The 22,704-nt window shown below is 38.7% G+C and overlaps 1 protein-coding gene and 5 non-coding genes across 11 annotated transcripts in view; 2 read left to right on the top strand and 4 right to left on the bottom strand.

Annotated features, from left to right (window-relative positions):
• Positions 1–22,704, bottom strand: part of LOC147643595 (uncharacterized) — a 51,601-nt gene that overhangs the window by 13,622 nt on the left and 15,275 nt on the right. The window contains exons 1-5 of one of the 6 annotated variants that reach the window (XM_086833024.1): positions 19,941–20,122; positions 19,071–19,215; positions 14,737–15,314; positions 14,518–14,675; positions 2,776–10,466 (exon numbers count right to left, since the gene is read on the bottom strand). In XM_086833024.1, coding sequence (XP_086689150.1) covers positions 10,426–10,466; positions 14,518–14,675; positions 14,737–15,218 — 681 coding nt within the window. In that variant the 5' untranslated portion in view covers positions 15,219–15,314; positions 19,071–19,215; positions 19,941–20,122 and the 3' untranslated portion in view covers positions 2,776–10,425. Of the gene's footprint in view, positions 1–2,775; positions 10,467–14,517; positions 14,676–14,736; positions 15,315–19,070; positions 19,216–19,940; positions 20,123–22,704 lie in introns of those variants that run through there. The other 5 variants (XM_086833025.1, XM_086833027.1, XM_086833028.1 and 2 more) reach the window with 5 other exon arrangements.
• TRNAR-ACG (transfer RNA arginine (anticodon ACG)) lies at positions 3,479–3,551 on the top strand. The gene has a single exon. It is a non-coding gene; the product is annotated as a tRNA-Arg (tRNA).
• TRNAK-CUU (transfer RNA lysine (anticodon CUU)) lies at positions 3,646–3,718 on the bottom strand. Its single transcript has one exon. It is a non-coding gene; the product is annotated as a tRNA-Lys (tRNA).
• On the bottom strand, positions 15,397–15,470 carry TRNAN-GUU (transfer RNA asparagine (anticodon GUU)). The gene has a single exon. It is a non-coding gene; the product is annotated as a tRNA-Asn (tRNA).
• TRNAN-GUU (transfer RNA asparagine (anticodon GUU)) lies at positions 15,987–16,060 on the top strand. Its single transcript has one exon. It is a non-coding gene; the product is annotated as a tRNA-Asn (tRNA).
• Positions 16,544–16,617, bottom strand: TRNAN-GUU (transfer RNA asparagine (anticodon GUU)). Its single transcript has one exon. It is a non-coding gene; the product is annotated as a tRNA-Asn (tRNA).

Genomic DNA, 22,704 nt, shown 5'->3' with positions numbered 1-22,704 from the left:
TATAGATCACTTTACACTTGACCAGCATCGCCTGCCATTTGCATAGCTAATTTGTTTACCTTACCTCTGAAGCGAAGGAATTAGAATACCTAGACCGCAAATTGTTTCGCACATTAACCCACATCGGGGGCGTGGGCGGAGGGAGTGTCGGTATAATCTAATCGTTAATTGGCACACTAACCCCAAACAGAAATTGCGCTGCCATTGGCCCCATTCCACTCTCGCTGATAAAAATAGTTTACTTTTTATCAAGGTTATTTGCCAAAAAAAAAGAAAAGCAAAAAACAACAAAATAATAGCAAATAGAAAAAAATCAAACAAAAGCGAAAATAAAAACGAAAGTAGGAGCTAAGAGCAGAAACAAGTGCGAGGGTGTGTGAACAGATAGAGCGGACCGAATTCAATGAGGAACGACCTTGAGATAATGCCCTCATTTATGCATTTTATGTTTGTTTATTTACAGTAGGTGAAATTGGATAAATGGAAAAATTCTTTGCATGACTGCTAGCCTATAGACACACATATTAATGAGTGTTTTAAGTACAATTTATAATTTTTATAAAACAGATTAAACATGATAAAACAAAACAATATATATCGAAGCATGTATATATAGTATCGTTATTTTTACTGAGGAAATATTCCATTAGCAACACATAAAAGTGTACAATTAGTTTTTAACAACTTTGCATTTCTGCCCAAAACCAGTTTTCCATTTTTTCATTCAACTCTGCGAAATATCTCGAATGTAAAACTTGAACCAATAAATCAACATTGACAAACGGCATCATAAACTGACAAATACAATAAAAAAAAGTAAAAAGAAAGGCAGCTAACTCCGGCACGCCGAAGATTTTATACCCTTGAAGAATGCAGTTCAAACTCTAATAATTAATACAACATAAATTATTTATATTTATGTTAAAAAACAACGAAGTAATGCATATTTTCATTATATTCACTGTTTTTTGCATTTTCTTCTATAATTCTAAAATTCTAGAATAATAATGAAAATCTGTTGAAAACTGAAAAAGTTATAAATTGTTTTCTAAAAATTTTGATCGTTCCAATGGAAACTGAAAAGATTCATTCAAATAGCTGAGAAACTAATTTGAATATAATCGGACAGAAGGACATGGCTAGATTGACTCGTCTGTTAATGCTAATCATTATATATGCATACTTTCTATGGTTTGAAAAGTCTTCTTCACTGCGTGACAAGCTTCTGACTAAAATTAAAATACCCTTCAAAAGTATAATAAACAAGAAAGGAAGCTAAGTTCGGCACGCCGAAGTTTATATACCCTTGCAGATATAACTTCTATGACTAGAAATCCATATAAATTATATTTATAGGTGTTAAAAAACAATGAAGTAATACCTGCTTTCATTTCATTCACCTATACATATTATAGTTGCAGTTTTACATTCGCAGATATGCATTTTTCCTCTACATCTAACGATCGTTTATATGGCACCTATATGATATAGTCGTCCGATTTTCATGAAATTTGACACAAAATTTAAGACTAATATAAAATGGCTATACCTAAAATTTGATCAGCTGAATACAGAAAAAGTTATAAATTTAATTGTATTAATTTCTCGATCGTTCCTATGAGAGCTATATGATATAGTAGTCCGATTTTCATAAAATTTTATGCAAAATTGTAGAATATAGAAAAATGGCTATATCTCAAATTTGATCCAATTCTATTGAAAACTGAAAAAGTTAAACATTTTTTTTAAACATTTTCCGATCATTCCTATGGCAGCTATATGATATAGTCGTCCAATCCGGCCCGTTCCGACATATATACGAGTGAGAGTATATAGAAGGCTAACTACAAAGTTTCGTTCAGATAGCTTCAAAACTGAGAGACTAGTTTGCGTAGAAACGGACAGACGGACAGACGGACAGAAGGACAGACGGACAGACGGACAGACGGACATGGCTAGATCGACTCGACTGTTGATCCTGATCAAGAATACATATACTTTATATAGTCGGAGGTGCCTCCTTCACTGCGTTGCAAACTTCTGACTGAAATTATAATACCCTGGAAGGGTATAAAAATTAAAAAAGTTCAACAACACTGCAGAAGCAAGACTTTATTTCAGAATAAATCTAAACAGCGAAAAGAGATAAATGCCCGTGTGCGTCATGTGATGTTAAGAAATCAAAAGACAAAGCAAAATGCATAATATAAAATATTTATGGGTCATTGTGCTAGTTTCCAAAACCGATGTGGATTTGGCAAGAGCATTGACACCTCTCCACCGATCGTATCGCTTCTGCTGTCACCTCAAGACTAGATCAGATCCGAATCCGAATCTGAATCCGAATCCAAATCCACTCTCCCCCCAGACGGGAGAAGACCCTTAACGAAATTCTTGTTTACCCAAAAATTAGGGTCAGGGCTAGAGACGTCGCTGTGGCTGTCGCTCTGCCCCACTATCGAGTGTCGTCTACGTTTTGTTCTCTGATTGCGAATGTGTATCTGTGTCAGGCGAAAGCGAAAAGATACAGGCTCAGCGACACACACACACTCACGTACAAAGAGCGGGACAGACGAGCGGCGTCTGTCGCAAGGAGGCGGTGAAGAAGGGGGGGCCAGGCCGGGCAAGTGTTCATGACTCCCATTCTAAATTCATTTAAGCGCCCAGCTCACTCAGACGTACTGCCCTCTCGCTCTGGTGCACTCTCTGTGGCCTCTGTCTGTCTGAGAGCCAGACGAAAATTTCTATATACGAAATTGCAGCCGACGTCGGCCATTTTGGTTTTACTTTTATTTCGTCGTTTTCTTTTATTTTCTTTTTCTTTATTATTTTTTTGGCAAAATTTCATTTCGCCTTTGTACAGCCGAATTGTTGTTGTTGCTGCTGGTGTGACTGGGTCTGCTTTGCGCCTGCCAGACCCACTCCCTCCTCCGCCTTCTCCACCTCCACCGCCACCGACACCGCTCCTGTACGTGAGCATTGGATATGGCAGTGCCACGCCCCGCATGGCCCCCACTCACACACGCCTCTATCATAATCATCGTCATTGTGTCTTGTTTTGTGAAGCGCAAAAACGTGTTGCCGTTCGCTTTTTTATTTTTTTGCTTTTTGTTATATTTTACGAACTTATTTTTTGTTTGTATTTTATTTTTGTTATTGCTGGATAAATATTTGCAATTCTCTCACTTTGCCTGTCTACCCCAATAAATTTTTGCTTTTTATTATTCTGTGCTTGGGTCTGTGCTTTGGCAAAAGGTGCAGAACAATAAAGTTCCTGAAGCAAATGAACACAAATTAAATAAGTATATTACTTTATAGATCTTATACTTGACTATCTGTAAGATCTTTCAGATCGTGTGTGGCTTTCAAACCGGTTCATCTCAACGAATAGCAAAGCAACATTTATGAATAGTTAAAGAATTTTCTAAGCAGCAAGCGTGTTGCTTTGTAAGCAACTAAAAACGGCTCGCAGTCAACCGGTCCTGTGGCGCAATGGATAACGCGTCTGACTACGGATCAGAAGATTCCAGGTTCGACTCCTGGCAGGATCGAAGAGATTTTTTTCTTTTTATTTTTTATTATTTTTAACTGCAAAATAAAGTCTAAGAAAGTACCGAAAAGAATAAAAACCAAAAAAGTTATCTTCGCCCAACGTGGGGCTCGAACCCACGACCCTGAGATTAAGAGTCTCATGCTCTACCGACTGAGCTAGCCGGGCACTTGGCTCCTCCCTGCCAGAACACCAACAACAGATAAGGAGAATTTTCGGATCTAAGCAGCAGAACGAGAACAAGATGGAGAGCAAAAGAAGATGATAACCATAAACCAGACGCAGGGAATTCAGTAAATTTAGGAGCACAACACCCAAGGCTGAATTGAGGTCACATTGCGTATGCGCAATCTAGTTCTTGGCGAAAGATAGAGAGAGAGGGTGACGGAGGCGGAGACTAATTATCTTGATCAGACTAATTAAATCAACCGACTTTTGATGAGTTGTCCATGACAAAGATAATCAGAATGAATACATTCAGTGTGTTGCTATACGTTGCAATTACACGACAACTGACGGTCACTATTTGCTTAATCAGTGGGGGTAGAGAGAGGGAAATTCCATTTCATTCAGTGACGACGCTCCTCTCTCTCTCTCTTGGCTGCTCACAACTATTCATAGATTTCTATTTCGTTTTCACCCTGACCCACCGCAATAGTTTTTATATTGCTTCGCCTACCCCTTTTTTTCTCAGTCGCTGCAACAACAATGCCAACTATTTATGGCGAAAATTCACTTGCTTTGATGGTGTGTAGCGTAGTGTTTGCTTTCTATGAAATTTGTTGCCATTATTGTTGCTCTTGATTTGTTGTTGTTTTACTATGTTTATTTCTCATTTATTGGCTTCTGTTTTTGTTTGGCAGAGCCGGCGGCTCATTGGTTTTCTGAGCGATAACAGCAACGAAATCATCATCGGCACACGCACATTTTACTACACAGAAAATGGCAACAACAAAAAACCAAATATTAGCAAGTGCGAAATATTTCACTGCAGACAGTATGCGCGTGAGTGTGTGTGTGTGTGTCAGTGAGTGTATTCGTGCGTAGTGCGTAGACATGGGCTATGATTCATATTACGCATACGCCACGATGTCTGGGACGGTATGAAAACGGTTCAATATTTGTGCGAAATGTGTCTGTGAACTATTTGTATAATTTGTTGTCAAATAATGTAGATTTATATATGTCAGGGTGAATGTCATAAATATGTACATTTGTTAGAGTATTTATAACCCAAAAAGATCGATAGATTTACAATTTAATTTTTGCTTTCTCCTCTCAGAATTTGCCTTAATTCTCCGTTTACCTTTTCGTTTTGTTTTTATTGGCTTTCAAAAGCCTTTGTTCTCAATTTTTTGCCTTTTTGTTTGTACTGCAGCGATTTGAATTGCTTTGTTCCCAATTCTCACATGTGTACATACGTCTGTGCATACAGAATATATAGTATATAGACATATATAAATATATTGGCACGAGTACACATGCAGTTTGTGTGAGTGTCTGTTTTCTTTCTCTTTTTTTGGCATTTTCATGTTCAGGTATTATCAGAATTTATTGCGTTTTAGGTTCATTGTTTCCCCCCAATTGAGCATTTGTTTTTTCGCAGCAAAACAAGAACAAAATAAAATACAAGTGTACAGAAAATAATAATTAATTGAGTTAATACTTTGAACCTAATCAAAAGTTGAGTTGAGTGATCGGCCGATTTGTGCCGAATGAATAATCTTTGCTAGCTTTAAATGACTAATAACTAACAATGGGGATATGTACATAAATTTAGGCACCTCTGTGCAGAAATAGAATATAGATTTATTTATATACACTTTCGCTTTCGAATGGAAATTAACAACGCGAAACGGGGCAGCAAACGCTTATCTCAACAAATGCCGCAGCGTTGAGTGCAATGAATACACAGATGTACAAAAATATTCGCTATATATACCTAATACATATGTATATGTGCTGTATACAGAGTAAAAGTTGGCAAGGAACACAAATAGAAGGAAAATGGCAAAAGGAAGGAGGAGCGACCATTAATTAAAAGCAGAAATAAGAGACGGTCGGAAAATGGACGATGAAGGGACAGGGCCATCTTGTTTGTGTTTCATCTCGATATTGATTGATGTTTTCATAGCGAAAATACCGATTTAAGCTCAGATACAGGTGTGTGTGTCTATGATTAATCGCCAAATAATGTGGGGTACAATGCACTCATCGACCGCAAAAGATTTCCGCTCAAATATGCGATAGCGAGGTGATGAACATGTATTTAATAAGACAACTAAAGTAAGGAGAAGGTGTGGCCTACATATGTACATCGTTAAAGCCCAATACCTCTTATCTTATTCTTGGAAATACTTTTTTATTTACATATACCCCCGAAAAGATATATATAAAGCTTTTCCTTTCATCCATCAATTGATAAGTTTCATTTCAAGGGCTTGGGGTTTCTGTTGCATATAAAGAGAAAACAACTAGAAAAGTCGACGTACATATCATAATGAATTTTATTTTTAGCTCCCTGGCGATTCAACTTGTTTTGCTCAGCGGCCATTTTGATGCCGTTGGGCATGTTGACAGACCGACAGACTGACTGAGTGACTGACTGACTAAATGACTGACGTAGAACGACCCACAGCGAGAAAAAAGAGCACTCCGACAATTGTCTCACCAACACACACATTTCGCATACATAATTCAGAGATATACATCTATATATGATGACGACTGATGAAATACACAATGCTCACCTCACTCTATATATGTGTTAATGGGTCTCTGACCTGATTTAATAATAATAAATAAACTGTCGTGCATGTGAGCCAAGGGAGAGGAGGGATACCGAGGGGGGTGAGATTCAAAGTGTGAGCAATAAATAAATAAACGCATACAACATTCTTTGGGGATACTAAAAAAAGAGCTTTAAAAATATAAACGATTAAGAGAACATTTTGAAATTAATATTTTTATATTTCTGAAATGTTGAAATCTGTTATTAATTTACATAATATCTCTAAAGGAATCTTAGATAAATATATATTTGATCTAATTTACCATAAAATTATCTAATAGTTTTTATTATTTAAATATATTTATTCACAGATTGTTTTGAAAAAATAAATAATAAACCATAATACAACATTCAACTGCATGCCTAACAATTCTCAAGTCTGAATTCTGGGATACGGTATTTCGATGTAAACAGTTTTCTATAATGATCTGTGGGTGATCTTGGGTTGAAGCCGAAATTAATTTATGAACGTTAATGGGATATAGAGCCTCAATAAAGATTAAGAGTGAAAAACAAAAATATTATATACAAATATATATTAAAATATAATATATACATAATACTAATAAAACTAAATTAAAGAAAATCTTAATCAGTCTGTAACAAAATCCTTTTTCCATAACGAAGATCAAAAGTATTATCACAGTAACTCTTTCATTACTGAAACGCACTGTACAACAAAGGCGAAAAATAATAACGCGAATATTATCGCCACCGTCTGTTTATTGTTAATTTTTGTATTATTTTTTGTTTTACTTTATTTTTTTACCAAATTTTGTGTGTTTGTGTGTGAGAGAGTGCTTCAGTGGCAGGGCGTAGAGATGTGTGCGTGCGTGACCTTGAAATGGGTTGTGCTTTGTTGTTGGCGCATTTTGGAAATTATCGCGCGTGTTTCTGTATTCGCGAACGCCAACATCTCCGCTCCCGTTCCCGCTCCCAAAACGAAACGAAACGAAAGTCGCTCGGCGCTTTGCGCTTTCATTTCGATCGCGGTTGACAAAATGCAACCAGCTAAAAAATATATATTTATACACATGAACATATACGAGTATCTGCATCTGAACGTGTGTGTTTGGGCCAAAAAAAAAGTAAAGAAAAAAGGCGAAATGAAATGCGCTCGGCAATTATCAGACTCGCTGCCATGAAATTAATTATCTTTTTACAGAGATGCACGATAAACTTGCGCGACTCGCAAAAAGCCAAAGTTCGCTGTATTAATTCAAGGCCAAGTGCGATACGCGAAAAAGTGCAAACATCGGCGCAGCAGTAGCACCGAGTAGTATTCATGCGCACAGAGAGAAAGAGAGAGAGGGAGAGTATATTATTCTATATAGTACTTATGTACGTACTCGAACCGACATCCGTGCCAGCGCAAAATTGTATATCAGTGAATTTGCAGCGAGAATCTCTGACGAATTTTGTGCAAATATTTTTCTATCTCTCCTAAAAATATTGAGATGGAATTCAGAGCTCAGTTGAAGCATCCAGATTAGTGCAAATAGGTCTATTATTCTTGAACCACAGATACTAGATCGTAGTATTCTTGGTTTTATTATGAACTATACAGGGCTACCACAGAGCTCGTTGTTAATATCAGATCACTAAGAAGATCATTTTTTGTATTACCTCATAATTGTAAATAAGCCATTAATGAATTTATATTTACTAATCAATTTTGTATATCCAAGATCCCTTCTGAAAGAGATTTCTAGTCGGACATCTGACTTCTATGTTTTAATTTAAATCAAGAAATCTTGTAGCGTTAAACATTTGTGGAATATTAATCGTAATAAGCATAGACATCGGAGTTGATCTCAATCTGTTTCCTACACTTTTGTAAAAATGCCACTCTATAGAAACAAAAGACAATTTTATTACACAACAATACATTTCGTTTTATAATTAAATTAATCTGTTTATAAAAGTTTCAACCCAACGGGGATGAACTTGACCCACATTTATAGCCATAATTGTAAGAAATTAATATATTTGCAAATTTAAATTGTTCGTTACCAGAGACCTTTATCTAATACAGAACTTATCGTGTTCGTTCCAACTTTAGGTTATTATTTGCAAGAAATATTAGCTCTCATTTAAGAGATTATATGAATTGAAAGGACTCCGGGTACAAAATCCCTTTCAGTTGCACAATTAAACGTTCTTTCATCGAGAATAATCTCTATTAATTCCGAGTGAAGGCTTTGTAAGTGCCAATCACCTGACAAGAGGAAACTCCAGGGCTCAAATGCAGATTTGCCACACCCCCCGCCCCCCTATTGGCACCTGCTTAAGGAGAAACTAACACAAACTAATCTGAATCCATTTGTGGCACGTTTGAGATACAAAATTGAGTGGGGATTATGTGGGACTTGCTGAGCTTCGATCAAAGTTATCCATCAAAACAACAACGTCATGATGGTCTTCGTCATTATCCGGTTCATTTGTGGCTGATCGTCATCATGAAAACGAAAATTTCACATGAATTTCAAGGACAAACTCAATGTGCACATCGTAAATACATACATATGATGTATGTATGTATGTCTGCATCAGGGGAATTTGTTTCATTTTTTTGTATTTTTGTGTTCTTGTGCTCTCTCTTGTTTTGGATTTGGCTTCTTTTTTTGCAGGAATTAATTGTGCGGGTTCTGCATGAAACACACGCACACATGGCCATACAAAAACATGCATTTATATAACATATATATGCGAAAAAACAACAGAACAGAAAATAACGCCGAGGGCAAACAAGAACCCGCCACTCTGGAATCGACAGCGGCGTCGCACGAGGCTCCTGTGCTAATGGCATTTGGCCTATTTATGCTTCCACGTATCGAGCTCACACACACACACTCACACACAGGAACAGCAGCACCAACACACACTAGTGGGGCGGATATATGAGGTAATGCTTCACTCCGGGGCTTCAGTTCGGGTTTTAACCCTTCGTCCTCTCCTGCAGAGGACTCGGACCATGGACTCTGGACAGAGGGATTTGGGGTAACTTTTCAGTCTTCGAACTTTGAATTGGAATTACAGTTGGCAAGTTAATTGGGTTACAAGCGCACTGGGTTAACACAGGGTGCACTTAACGAGGTTACAATAGCAAGATGAGTAACGCCATAGCATTTTTTGCACTTGAATAACTTCCAGGCTCTGTTAAAAATGTGTTTAAGAGCCAAAGAGTGAGAATCATGCGCTATCCTGTGATCATGTGTTCCCAAGCGTTCTAGATCTGTTCGTACATAAACTCACTTGTTTGATTATAAAATAATCACATATGATAGAGCCTTCCAATTTGTTAGAATTTTACGCTTCCAATTTTGATCTACCGAGAGGAGAGAAAATTTGTTGCTAGCAAAAAACTTTCTTAAATATAGCCTTTTAATGTTATGGGCGTTATACATCTTGTTATTATAAGGTCTTTGATCAAGTAAAATTCAAAGCAGAAAAGGTTCTTCTACAAAACAGCAGCCTTATTAATCTAGACAGTCCTTAACGAACGAATCACATTAAATAAAATTAGACATGAAAGTAAATACGAAATCGTCGCAATAATCAGTATGTATTACCTATTATGCACAATTTTAAAACATAAATTCATAAAAACATAAATAAAATCGGCTCGACTAAATCAGAATATTTTTTAGATATATTTATCTCTTTAATATAAAAGATCTATTAATAATTTACCATCTTAAAGTCTTGATGAAATGTAAATGGTTTCGGGACCCTGTATATGGATCAGGGTCAAACTTCCACCCCTCATCCCGGAGTTGCACTTACTTTTCGATGGTCTCCTTCTTTCCATGAACAAATTTGCGGATATATATAATACCTATGTGTATGTTTGTGCGCGTATATACGTATGCTTTCAAGATCAAGGTCAGACCATATGCATATCGGACTTATGTACAACGAAACACAAACAAGAGGAGAGAATCGCAAACATGTGCCTCCGCTTCATAAACAATGGCGAGGGAGCCTTTTGGTCCGAAACCAAAGTCCGCTTCTGCTGTGCTTTAGCAACCCCTGCAGACCATTTGACACACTAAGGCAAAAGTTCTGTGCCTCTTTCGCTCCTTTATTTCATTCTGGACAATGGCAGACAAGTGTACCTGCTGGCTGATAGAAAAAAAGAATAAAATTAAAAAATAAAAAACAAAAAAGCAGCTGCTGTCCCTCCGCTCAGGCTCCGAACGAGGCAGACGGAGGCGAAGGCGAAGGCCTTGAACAGAAGATGAAGCAGAACCGCAGCGACAAATTTCGGGCAAAGGGACGAACGAGATCGGATCGCCTCTTTGGTCAAGCTTCAAATTCTAAGGCGCACAATCAGGAAATGCAAGCGAGGGGACCCGCGGGCAGGGAGACTGCGAAACCAGTTCTCCTCCAGGGTCCAGACACTGAGCCAGACTGGCAACGGTTATCATGTTTCAGGCGCATGATTGAAAAATCTTTGCAGGCTGTCTGTCTGCTCCTCCCCAGTGTTGCGTGTCCTGGCCAGATTAAGTCGAGCCTTTGGGTGTCTAGACTTTGCCCAGGGCACTCCTTCCAAAGGCAGCCCTAATTGCAGCCATTGCTTCACCGATGCCATCGATCGATCGATTTTGTCAGCCGGCAGAAAGCGCCAGAGGCCCCTGCTTCAATGCTAATTTTGCGAGAATTTCAGAAAGGATTCGGTTCAGCTTATGCACAGTTAAAAAACTAACATTCTGTGGGAAATTCTGATGAGTGTTGATCTCATTTTACTATTGATTGGCTTGCAAGTCTTTTCAAATAAATTTCAGAGTCCTTGAACCGAAATAACCTTGTACTTGTCAGCAGCAGAAGATTAATGTGCTTCTATGCTTATACACACTCTTACTTATGCATAAATAAGCCAATACCAAAAACGACAGAAACCGAAAGCTCAGTGAAATGAAAATGTCAAGAAAATGTTGGAAAATAGTTGAGAAATCAAGCGTGTTCATACTCAATTGCCAGAGGAAAATGGTGACGATTTGTGCCTTGGGGGATACCACATTGCATACGCCGCTCTCCGTTGAGAGAAAAGCCAATTGCCAGTGAAATTGAAAAAGAAAACAACCGAATAAAATAACACACACCCACACACAACCCACATACAGTGGGGGAGTAAGGAGGAGCAAGGATTCTGTCTGTCTGGCTGGCTCGTCCTTACAAACAGCCTTGGCATGATTTCATTACGCACGCCTGCCCAGCCCCCCTTTATTCGCGCCGACTCGCTGATTTTTGGGTCGTCGCCGACACCCGCGCTCCGCCAGACACATCCCCGAGCCGAGTGAAAGCGAGGCAGGTTCAAGCGCACGCACAATCCGGGCTCCTATCGGGGGGGGGGAGGAGGGAGGGATGTCCTGGCCGCAGGATCGATTATTTTCGGGGGAGCCATTTTATTTTAGGAGTCATAAAAGCAGCCCAAAAGGAAACCCCGCCCCCCTCCAAAGGAGGCTGAGAGGGCGTTGGCTTGGCCATTGGCCGTTAGTCAGTCTTGCCTACACCCCCCTTATCTGAGCCTGCTCTCCCACCTCCCCCCTCCCTCAAGTTTACGGCATTTAGTGCCAAAAAACGACGCCGACTTCGCTGCCTCTGTTCGCCGTGTGGGTGGTATGTATGCGTGAGCAGTCCTTGTCTGGTGACCTTCAACTTTCAACTTTATTGCCTTTGTCAGTCAGACGCCGCCTATAGCAAACCCAGACCCTCCCCCGCCCACAATCATCCCTCCGTCCTCCGTCTGTCTGTCTGCGCGCGTCCCGACTGCGGCGCGTTTTGGTAATTTCGAGGCTTACATTCGCCCGGCGTCTGCGGGGAGGCGGGGTTGGGTGTTGGGGGTGGCCCAGGGGGTTATGGCCTTTTATTTGCCTTGTCTGCAGCGCCCGCGACCTTGAAGCTGGCCACGTTTTCACGTGAAAGGTGAAAGGCACGTTCGTTCTCGGCTTATGTCTGGCTTTCTTCTTCGTCTCTGTGTGGGCGTTGGGCGTGTTCTTCATTCCTGCCTGCGCCGTTCGTGCCTTATTCCCTGTTTGGTTTTCCTCCTCATCTAGGTATTCAGCATTTTCCTGATTATAATCGAGCTACGCAGCTATTATTGGACGCGACAGGTGAACAAACCCCAACATATGTACATTTAAAATATCAACGGATATACCATTCCATTAAGATTGTCTTGCGGAAATACTCTTCCGTGGCAGACAGCGATTCGGGTGGCAGAAAAAAAGAAGAAAAATAAGGACATTACCAAGAAAACAAGTATCGATAAAAGGACAAGGTCAAGGCAGGTCTCTACTTTTAATGTTACTTTTACTGCAGCTAAAATTTCTTAAATATTATAATTATTAGTATTATCCTTGATAAAAAAAACGAAAACATTTTTTTGTAGCGAAGCCTAATTGTATAAAAAATAAATAACAAAATAATGAACACAGCCTTTTCGAGGAGTTTGGTAACATAAACACGCACACTAGAAATATAAAAGTATATTGTTTATACAGAGTGCATTAAAAGTATATATTTTATTTCACTTTTTGCACTATGGTACATTTATATGCTGGATGCCATGTCGAAATTTAATATATTTATACCCATTTCTTCGGCTTAAAAATATATCGAGAAAAAGGCGCATGAAAGTGACCTTCTACAGTGGTGCCAATCCCTTCAATTCAAGCTGTGGCAGCATTGGTTAGCTTTAACAATCGATCCACAGATGGTGCTGTATGCCAGATTCGATGCCATTTTACATGTATACATTAGACTGTCACAATTTATATTTAAAACGAAAATGTATGACTTTAACAAAAAAAAAACCTTAAATGTTTAACTTTATGATTGCACAAATTTTGTATGTTTTCTTAAATTTTTTTCTCTTTCTATTAATCTAAGAAATCCAACGATAAAAGGTTTTAAATTATTTTTGAATAGTCTGAAAACATCTTATTTATAGAAGTTGTGTAATTTAACATGAACGCATTTCAATCCAAAGTAAATTCAACTAAATTCAACTCGGCTTAATACAAATATTCGTTAAATAGTAAATATCGAAAAAATTTTATCGACAAATTCTTAGTTAGTTTTCACCATTTAGGTCTCGACATTCAAATCCACCTCGGTTATTTATAAGAATATAATTTTTCCCTATAGGGGGCGCTTAAGCACTTTAATTTCAAAACGACTTTACAGCGGCAGATGGCGACACTCAATTTCCCTTGTCGAATTGAGACAATATTCCTATTGAAATACCCCTCGTGACTCGAGGACTTTATATAATTACATTTCCCTTGCTGACTCTAGGACTTTATATTATTAAATTTCCCTAGATGATCGAGGAAGTTTTTAAAGAGAATTTCCTGGTCTGATCCAAGGACCCTATGCCATTGAATTGCTTTTACTGACTTTATGCCAATCATTTTCCCTTGCTGATTTGAGGAATTTTTGTCATTGAATTCCCCGACTGTTTTTAGGAATTATTTGCAACTGAATTTCGGTGCTGAGTCGAGGAACATGGCAACTACATTTTTTGGGAAATAGTTCTAGTAAGGACTTTTGTAACTAGAAGTAATGCAATTAACCGCTTTAAATAGACATAATAAAAATAAAGTATTTAACTTTATTTAAATTCAAAAGTAAATATAATAAAATATAATTATTTGCATCCAGATGATTTTGACAATTAATTTTGCTGATGATTGAGAAACTAGTTCAAAAAAATTAATTTGATCTAACAAAATTATTTTATTATTTCAAATTTTTTTTTAAATAATAAAAGTGGTTGAGATCCTAACTGATCTCAATCTCATATACTGAAATACATTGTATGGCAAATTGCAAGGATTTATACCAAAATAAATTTTTGAAATGGTTGGCAACATTTCATAAATTTGCTAACTGGGGCGCCACCAATCGGGAATTGCTGAAAATGTGGATCGTAAAAATCAAAAACTCCGTCAGGCAACAACGACATCTATCGGGAGAAAGGGAAAGCATCTATATCTCACTTTCCCACTAAACAACACCATCTATCGGCTGCCAGATTAAAGACCCTTAGAAAATCTACCAAAATGGTTTTAAAGCGCCACCTACTACTCGTTTTTATATCGTTTGACTTCCATCTTTCACCCATTAAATAATTCTAAGTGAAAATATTTACAATTTTCCGGAGACTCACCTGTTTTTCCATTGGGACTGTAGGGATCGTAGCTTCCAGCGGACATGGGCGAGGCGTAGCCATTGTAACTATGGTTCTGCGAGCCGGGTGACGGCGACAGCGGCGGTGCAGAGCTGGGCACGCTCCCCGGACTCGGCGTGGACATCCAATCCTCAGCGCTGTAGAAGGAATTTAAGGCAATAAGTGAAGGTATTTTTGTGTGTTTTGGGGGTTTCTTACGCGTCTAAACGTGGTCGCTTATTGGGAACCAGCACCAGATGCCCATTGGCTGCTGCAGCTGCCGCTGATGTGGATGCTGATGCTGCTGCTACTGACACCTGCGTCGATGGTGTCTTACTGGAAGTTGGGGCCGCTCCTGCTGCGGAGGCACCTGCTCCGCCGGCCACCGTGCTCAAGGCTACGTCCGGCATGGGCTCTATTTTAATTGTCTTGGATGTTGGCCTCAGTTTGTCTTCGACCGCGATTGTTATTGTTGCTGATGGGGTTGCTGGGGCTGCTGTTGCGCCGCCATTCGCACTGGCCATATGCAAGGTCAGGGCGGCATGGCTATTGCTCGTGGGCGTGGCAGAGGAAGAGGCGCCTGCAGCGGCAGCCAATTGTTGTTGCAGCAAAATGTGACTGGGAATCGAGGAACGTTTTTGCTTCGTTGTCGACGCCTGCGGTTCCTGTTGCTGCTGCTGTGTCGCATTCAAACGGTACATTGTGGGTGCATGAGATTTCTACTACGAACAGTTGAATGTTTCTGACAACATGTCCACGCCTTCATGTTGTCCATATGCATGGTATTTACATAATTTCTATAAAAAATATATAAAAAAAAAAATTACATTTTAATTGGCGAAACAAAAAACTAATAATTCTATTAAAAAAAAGTGATGTCGCCCCCGGGTGGACTCGAACCACCAACCTTTCGGTTAACAGCCGAACGCGCTAACCGATTGCGCCACGGAGGCAGCTGTCAAACTTGTGTCAAATGACGCATGTAAGTTCTATACCATTTTTAACTACATTACATTTGTTTGGCTGTCAAAATATTTAACATTATTTTCAATATAGCAACCTCACATTTTTATTTAACTGCATCTCCATTTCAATTTGTAGACAAATAATTACGCCTCAAATAAACAGCCTTTACATATTTACAGATTTTCTATAAATAACTTTTAAGTTGGTTTTTATATACATACTAATTCTTTATAGTCGATATTCGAACTACATATGTATATACTAAGACTATATAAATATATTTAATTTATATAATCCTTTGCCAAATGCATATACATTTGTACATATTTAGTTATGTAATACATACTATGTATGTAGCAGTGTGTATATTAATTCCTCTGTAACGAAAGCGCTTCTAGTTCCAACTATGAATTGAATATTTATAAAACATATTAATTTTCTTAAATATTAATTTTTAAGCTTCCATAATCTGAATCGAGCTATAATTTCATACTGCTTTCATAGCCTCCGTGGCGCAATCGGTTAGCGCGTTCGGCTGTTAACCGAAAGGTTGGTGGTTCGAGTCCACCCGGGGGCGGCCAAATATTTTTGGCTACTTTTACATATTTTATCTGTCAGTATTGAAATAGTACTTATTCTTTTAAAAAGGTATAAAGAAGACTGTATGACTAAAAAAAATTGTTGCCTAATGTTGGGACCACTGATGTAAATCAAATCCCTTTGACTAATTATCCGCAAATCTATATCTCACGACTAATTCTAGGTATTACATCGAATCTATAAGACTGTGCGGTAAACCGAGGACACAGGTTACCGCAATCCTAATCAATCAAAGTCTACTATAAAGCGGATTTATTAATGGATTTAGGTCTAGAATGAAGCTGCAAAGGATATATTCCACTGACCTAATCGTTCTATATAATTGCTAATTTCTGATTTATTTGAATTAAGATGGTTTTATAGCAATATTTTATCACTTGAAGTATACGAGAAAAAGGAAATAATAATACAAAAATTTTTATTCTTAAAATAATAGAAGTAAAATAAAAAAAATAAGAAACGCCCCCGGGTGGACTCGAACCACCAACCTTTCGGTTAACAGCCGAACGCGCTAACCGATTGCGCCACGGAGGCGACTGCACCGGGCTGCTCAAGTGCTGTTCTTCAAGAATGAATTTATTTTGGAAGGAATTTGTTTCTGTAGCAAGTATAAAAATCTCAGTTACTAAATTTTATTTTATAAATACATACAAAAATAATCAATACACCAGTTTAATGCATTTTAAGTCAGAATATGCAATTATGGAACCTAAACAAAGCCACCTACTCTGCGCGCAAAATACCACGTCTTTCTTTAATGCAAAAATTATATTCTTAAGTGCGGTAAGCCAGTAAGTGATACACCCTTAACACACACACACACACGCACCCCCAGTAACCGACACACGGAACACACCCAAGCGAGGCGCCGACAAAATGGCGTAAGCATATTGACCCAGAATCCTTCATAAGGTCATTTCACGTTTGGCACCGCCAGCAGCAATATACTCACGAACGCCCTGCCACCGACCGAATAGATCCGAGCCCTGTGACCCAATTTCAGTCAATGCCGATTTGTGATCCATCTAGAACTGCCTTAGTGCGATTATAAAATTTTAATTAGCCCAGCCTGTGAATAAAAATATTCAACCAAAGTACGACTTTTAGGGTAAACTATCAGGCCTAAGCCCAATGCAAATGCGAAATTTTGGCGTCAGTTGTGCAGATTGAAATCTATTTGTGGGACATGAAAAGTAGCAAAACAGAGCAGACTTTTATTCACTTGCTCCGCCGCCTTTCAACCCGCCGTGGCCCACCGGCTGCCGTCAGAGTTTATTCGCCTTTCGGTTCGTTTCGTTTACTTCTGGCATGTTGCACTTGCACTAATTTCGTGGACCGGCTAGTTGTTGTTGTATTCCATTTGTGTGTTTGAGTAAACAAACGGACAGGCGGATGGACCGACGAATCCGTCTGACTGATGTAGAGACAGACGCACTGCAAATGATGCATTTCCGCTGCATAAAAAACAGGAGAATTTCGTTTGGTCTGCTTTTTATACCCGGTACTCATAGGGTGATAGGGTGTTATAACTTGGTGTCAACAAAAAAAAGTATGAAACCGGCATAGGGAGGCATCTACGACCCTGTATTCTTGGTCAGTATCACTAGGCGAGTTGATTTAGACAATGACGTTCGTATGAGACATAAGAATTTGGAGTTACTAAAATATTTTGTTCAAGATTGTTTTAAAATCGTGTTACGCCCACAATCGTTATAACCTGGTGTTCATTTGAACTAAATGCATGGAAGACAACAAAGTTTGAGGTGAAGCCTATTGCTCGAAACTACGAACAACGACCAAAGTTTTGGATACCGGGTATATAATATTCCAGTACACTCGACTGCAGCTTTCTTACTTGATTTATACAGGCACCGGAAAAACTTCGTGAGGCGACCACCACTCATCTGCATTTCCAATTACCATTGTCGCGCAGAAAGCAGCTGCAATTTATGTGCATGGCAATTAGAAGAAACAAATCAATTTGCAGTTTTGTATCCCCGGTACCAATACGATAAAATGGTATTATAGCATACATAAGGTATACATGATCAAAATCTAAGGGGTGTTCGATTACGATTTCCGATCATTTATATAAGAAAGTCAGATTTAAAATGTAGATCCGTACTACAGACATACATAACAAAGCTATAGCTTTAAAATATATATATATATAATATCGGGTTAAAAGGGAAGAAAACTGCTGGAAGCCGATGTTTGTATATCCCCTTTCCATTTGCAATTTGACATCAACGTTCCCAAGCTATAAAATTACTTGAAGAGTATTCAAGAGTATGCATATGTTTAGCTGCTCTAAATATTTATTATATTTTCTTAATGTATTATTTTTTGTCATTCTGACAAAATTTTAACTTGATTAAATCGTAGAAACTAATAATGAAACAATAAAGTACAAATATCGAATTGTTTCCATTTTATTTCCCGATTGATACTTTTGGCAGATATTACATGCAGGTAATTTTTATTAAATCTGAACTGTTATCATAAATCGGAAAAAATGTAAAAAAAACGACGGGTTTTTATTTATTTTTCAATCGGTTCTGTGGCGTCTAAATAGTATTAGTTATCCGACCTGAGCCATTTAAATTTGACATAACATACATAGATACATTTAATAACACAACATACACACATTTAACATACATTTAACTTAACATACATACTTTCCCATTCATATTATTCTAAAACTGTAATGCTTAGATACACGTAAAGATTATGAATATATTTCTAATTGAACCTTCATTTATATGTAGGTATTTTCTATTTATATAAAATCCCCCACATAATTAAAATTGTTGTAATATAAGAAATTGAAAACATTAAAATTATCTTATTACAATACAAAGAAAAAAGTTAAGTTCAATGTAACAAAACTATTATAATAAAATATTCATATTTCAATGGGTAAAAATTGCTTTCTTTCTGATTCTTTGCTTCCGATATCTTAAATTTCTTTTTTTAACACTCACCAAGATTTTCATGCAATTTGATTGTAATCCAAAAATATCCTACGCTTGTATTGTTTTTTTGTTTTATTAACTGTCTTTATTGCTTTGTAATTATTGTTTATGATTCACTATGTACTGAAGTCTGTAATTGCATACACTGGTTAAACTGGAAAGTTCATTTGATTTAATATTTAATCTTTCGACGTAATGGTTTCAGCCCACAGTGCAAATGCATTTTCCATTAGCACTCAGCAAAAAACAGAAAACGAGTGTGAAAGAAAACCACAGACAGAGAGAGAGAGAGAGAGAGAGAGCGCGAGAGTAAGAGAGAATAAGAGAGACAGGGTGGGAGAGTGAGAAAATGCAGCCAACTCCTCCATTCTTGTTTGCAGTCCCTAGACACGTGCATTTTTGAACGTTGTTGTTGCAGCAATTAAATTGAAATACTCAGGAGTCAGCAAAAAGTTTGAATGAAATTATGATTGGCACACTGCACTGTTGGAATACTTGTAAACATTTCTCCTATAAAAAATGTTTTTTGTGGGGTTTGATAAACATTGCACATAGAGGGAGAGAGCCGAATTTCCTCTCACACTCTCATTCGCTCTCACACAACCTCTCTCGCTGGGCGAGTAAACAAGCGCCAACTGCATGGAATGTTTGATGATGGGGCTGGGGTAAGGGCACTAAGGGGGACGTGTCACTCGCCAACAACAACAACACATACAATATCCAGCTCGGCACAGTTTTTGTTGCTTAATAACTCATTGCTCAGAAGTTCGGGTGCACCAGACTGGCTTTTCTCTCAATGAACTCTAGGCCTTTCAAGACTTTGTTTTCGATTGATTTACAGCGGAATGCAAATTTCCCTTGCTTTATTCGAGCACATACACAGATTGAGGGCTGCGCGTTTACAAATCCGAAACGATGTGTGGCAGTGGGCTTTTCCAGCAATGTCCGAGTTTATTTTTGATTTTTCTGCATTTTCCACCGACTGCGCGCGATGTAAATTGTACGAGAAACTGAAACGTCAACGCCGCCGCCTCTGTCGTCTTCAACGGCAGCTCTGCCTCGGCCTCTGCCGCGGCTGTCAGGTGAAGCTCTCTCCCTCTCTGGGGCTTCTCTCTGGCGCTCTCCCACCCCCACTCCCCACGCTCTCGACCCACCCAATACTGCTGCTTTTGCTGCGCAGGCGCTCTCCGATGACTTTTTCGGCCTGGCAATACCGCCTTCTGCTCACGAAACTGACTTTTGGTTTCTGTGCCTTCCGATTTGATTTTTTGTTTTGGCGCTTGGCTCGCTCACTCGACTTTCGCGACGGCTCTCAGGGGCAAGAACAACAATGGCATGCAGCAGCCGGAGTACAGTGGGAGCTTGGGTTAGGTGATCAAGCCTGGTCCAAGTCTGAAGTACTGTGATTCGTTATTGGCGCATTTCCGATATGGTCTTAAGATGATTTAATTTCAACAAAACATTTATTTAAGCAAATATTAAGAACATGAATAGCCTGATGGTATTCTAATTTAATCTTGCAACGCACTCATTTTATTTGTAGTCAGTTCAAACCCTATAAATAAATATTTTAGTACCAACTCAGATAGATACATTTCCGGAAGCTAGTATATTTATTTAGAAAATAAATATATAAAAATATATACAAAATATATAAAATATCTAACATTAACAATAATTTTTTTTTTTGTATGTATATACGTATGAAAAATGCATAAAAAGGAATACATTTTTTCTTTGTTCTGTTCTACTATATATAAAGCTTACGTATACCTTTAAAATACGATTTTAATTTTATAAAAAAATAGGACGACTATATGTACATAGCTGTAATGGTCAAAGTACATAACTGTTGAGTCAAGTTAAAAACTTGAATCTCAGCTCATTGATGTGTGCAAACTTCGATTATCCCAATCTAAGCTTCCTAATCTTGTTAGTTTAGTTTTGTCACAGGGAATCTACATGTAGGTCCAATTTGAAAAGTGCAGGAATATACATATGTAGGTTTAGGTTTAGCTATATATTTTACAGAACGTATTCAAACAGCCCATTTCCTGCTTCTGAGCAAGCTATTATCTCAACGCTTATTACTTAGAGTCAACCAAAAAAGTTTATAATAGCCAGAAGGAGGCATCCTTCTCTATATATTCGTTATTAGCATGACCAGGCGAGCTGATTTAGTCATGTTCGTCTTGCCCGCCCATTTAAGGAAACATATCTCAAAGAATATTATAGGTGTAGCTAATAAATTTGGTGACAGGATTCAATCAAGTGGGTTTTTTATAATTATAAGTACTCCGACATAAGATGGGTTCCACTGTCCGCGTACTTGACCACTTATACTTGCGCTCGTTTTGTTTTTGTTTCTCCGCTGGCTTTGGGCCAGTGTGCGGAACTTTTGAGAAAATAACTAACCAAAAACTGGTTTTCGTGCTGCGCTCATTTGTGGAGCCGAGACTTGTTGTTGGTGCTGCTATTCTTGGTTTCTTTTTCACTGTGGCTTTTTTTAAGCTCTACTTGCTGCTGGCCGCGCTGCCGCTGCTTTGGTTTGTTGTTGCTGTTTCGATTGCTTTTTTTGCGCTTGTGACTTTGTAACACACTTTTTGTGTTGATTTCGCTCGCTTCTGCTTCTGCTGACGTCGCTGCCTCTTTGGCTGCCACTGCGATGTGACTTTTGATTTTAATGCTCTTTTCAGTATTTCTTTCAATGGAATTTTGATATTTTTGTATAAATATTTTATCCACCGCTCTCCGACTGCACTGCTGCGATGGGAGCATAGCACGCACACATCTTAGGTGTTTGGTGGGAATTTGGCAACTTCCGTTTGTTTCGGAAAATAGAACATGAAGGGGGTAAAAAAGATCAGGTGTGCTGGTAGCTTTACCGTTATGGAGTACAATCAGCAGGGCATTTACATACCTACATATGTATGTGCCTATGTTCATACCTAACCTCACTCTGCTGCTGTCCAATTGCCTAAGCTAATTTGCAATAATCGTCTGTTGAACCTAAAAGCCGTTGGAATCCAATAAGGCGCCTACAGCCCTGCGAGTGCAAGGCAACCATGGTTTCACCCTTTTACCCCGCATGGGGTTAGGAGGGAGGTTGGCGATATCCACGCCCCAATTGAATGGCTCGACACGCGAGCGGCGAGCATTTGAAGAGCAACAACACAAAATGCTAGCGCAGCAATGACGAAAACGCTGAAAGCAACAACTACAACTACGACTGCAAACGACGACAAGTTGAATGACATAAAGCATCAACTGACCTTCAACTCTGAGACTGAACCTTAGAAAAAAATGAATAATTTTACACTCGCGGCACACATACAAACGTATGCAAATACAAGTGTGAGAGCGGCGCATGCAACTTTACAGCTTTACAGCTCGTGAGATGTGGGAGAGAGATAGCGGCGGATGGCAGAGGCGGCGAAAACGAAATCGCCAAGAGAACTGAGCCGTGACGAAAATGGCTGTTGCAACCAGACCCGCTCTCTGGCCCTCTCACACTGGCGAATAGTGCACGTACACCACCACGGCCACCCCAACCAAACTATCACTCACACACACACACCCAGAGATGCCAGCAGAGGAAGCGCGTTGCAATGATTCACGACGAGAAGATCAGGAGGTGAAATGA

This window comes from Drosophila serrata, unplaced genomic scaffold (assembly GCF_035046125.1).
Source record: "Drosophila serrata isolate PLE 108 unplaced genomic scaffold, ASM3504612v1 contig_267, whole genome shotgun sequence".
Taxonomy (NCBI): domain Eukaryota; kingdom Metazoa; phylum Arthropoda; class Insecta; order Diptera; family Drosophilidae; genus Drosophila; species Drosophila serrata.
Note: the sequence above shows the minus strand (reverse complement) of the source record. Positions and strands in the feature narration are given on the sequence as shown.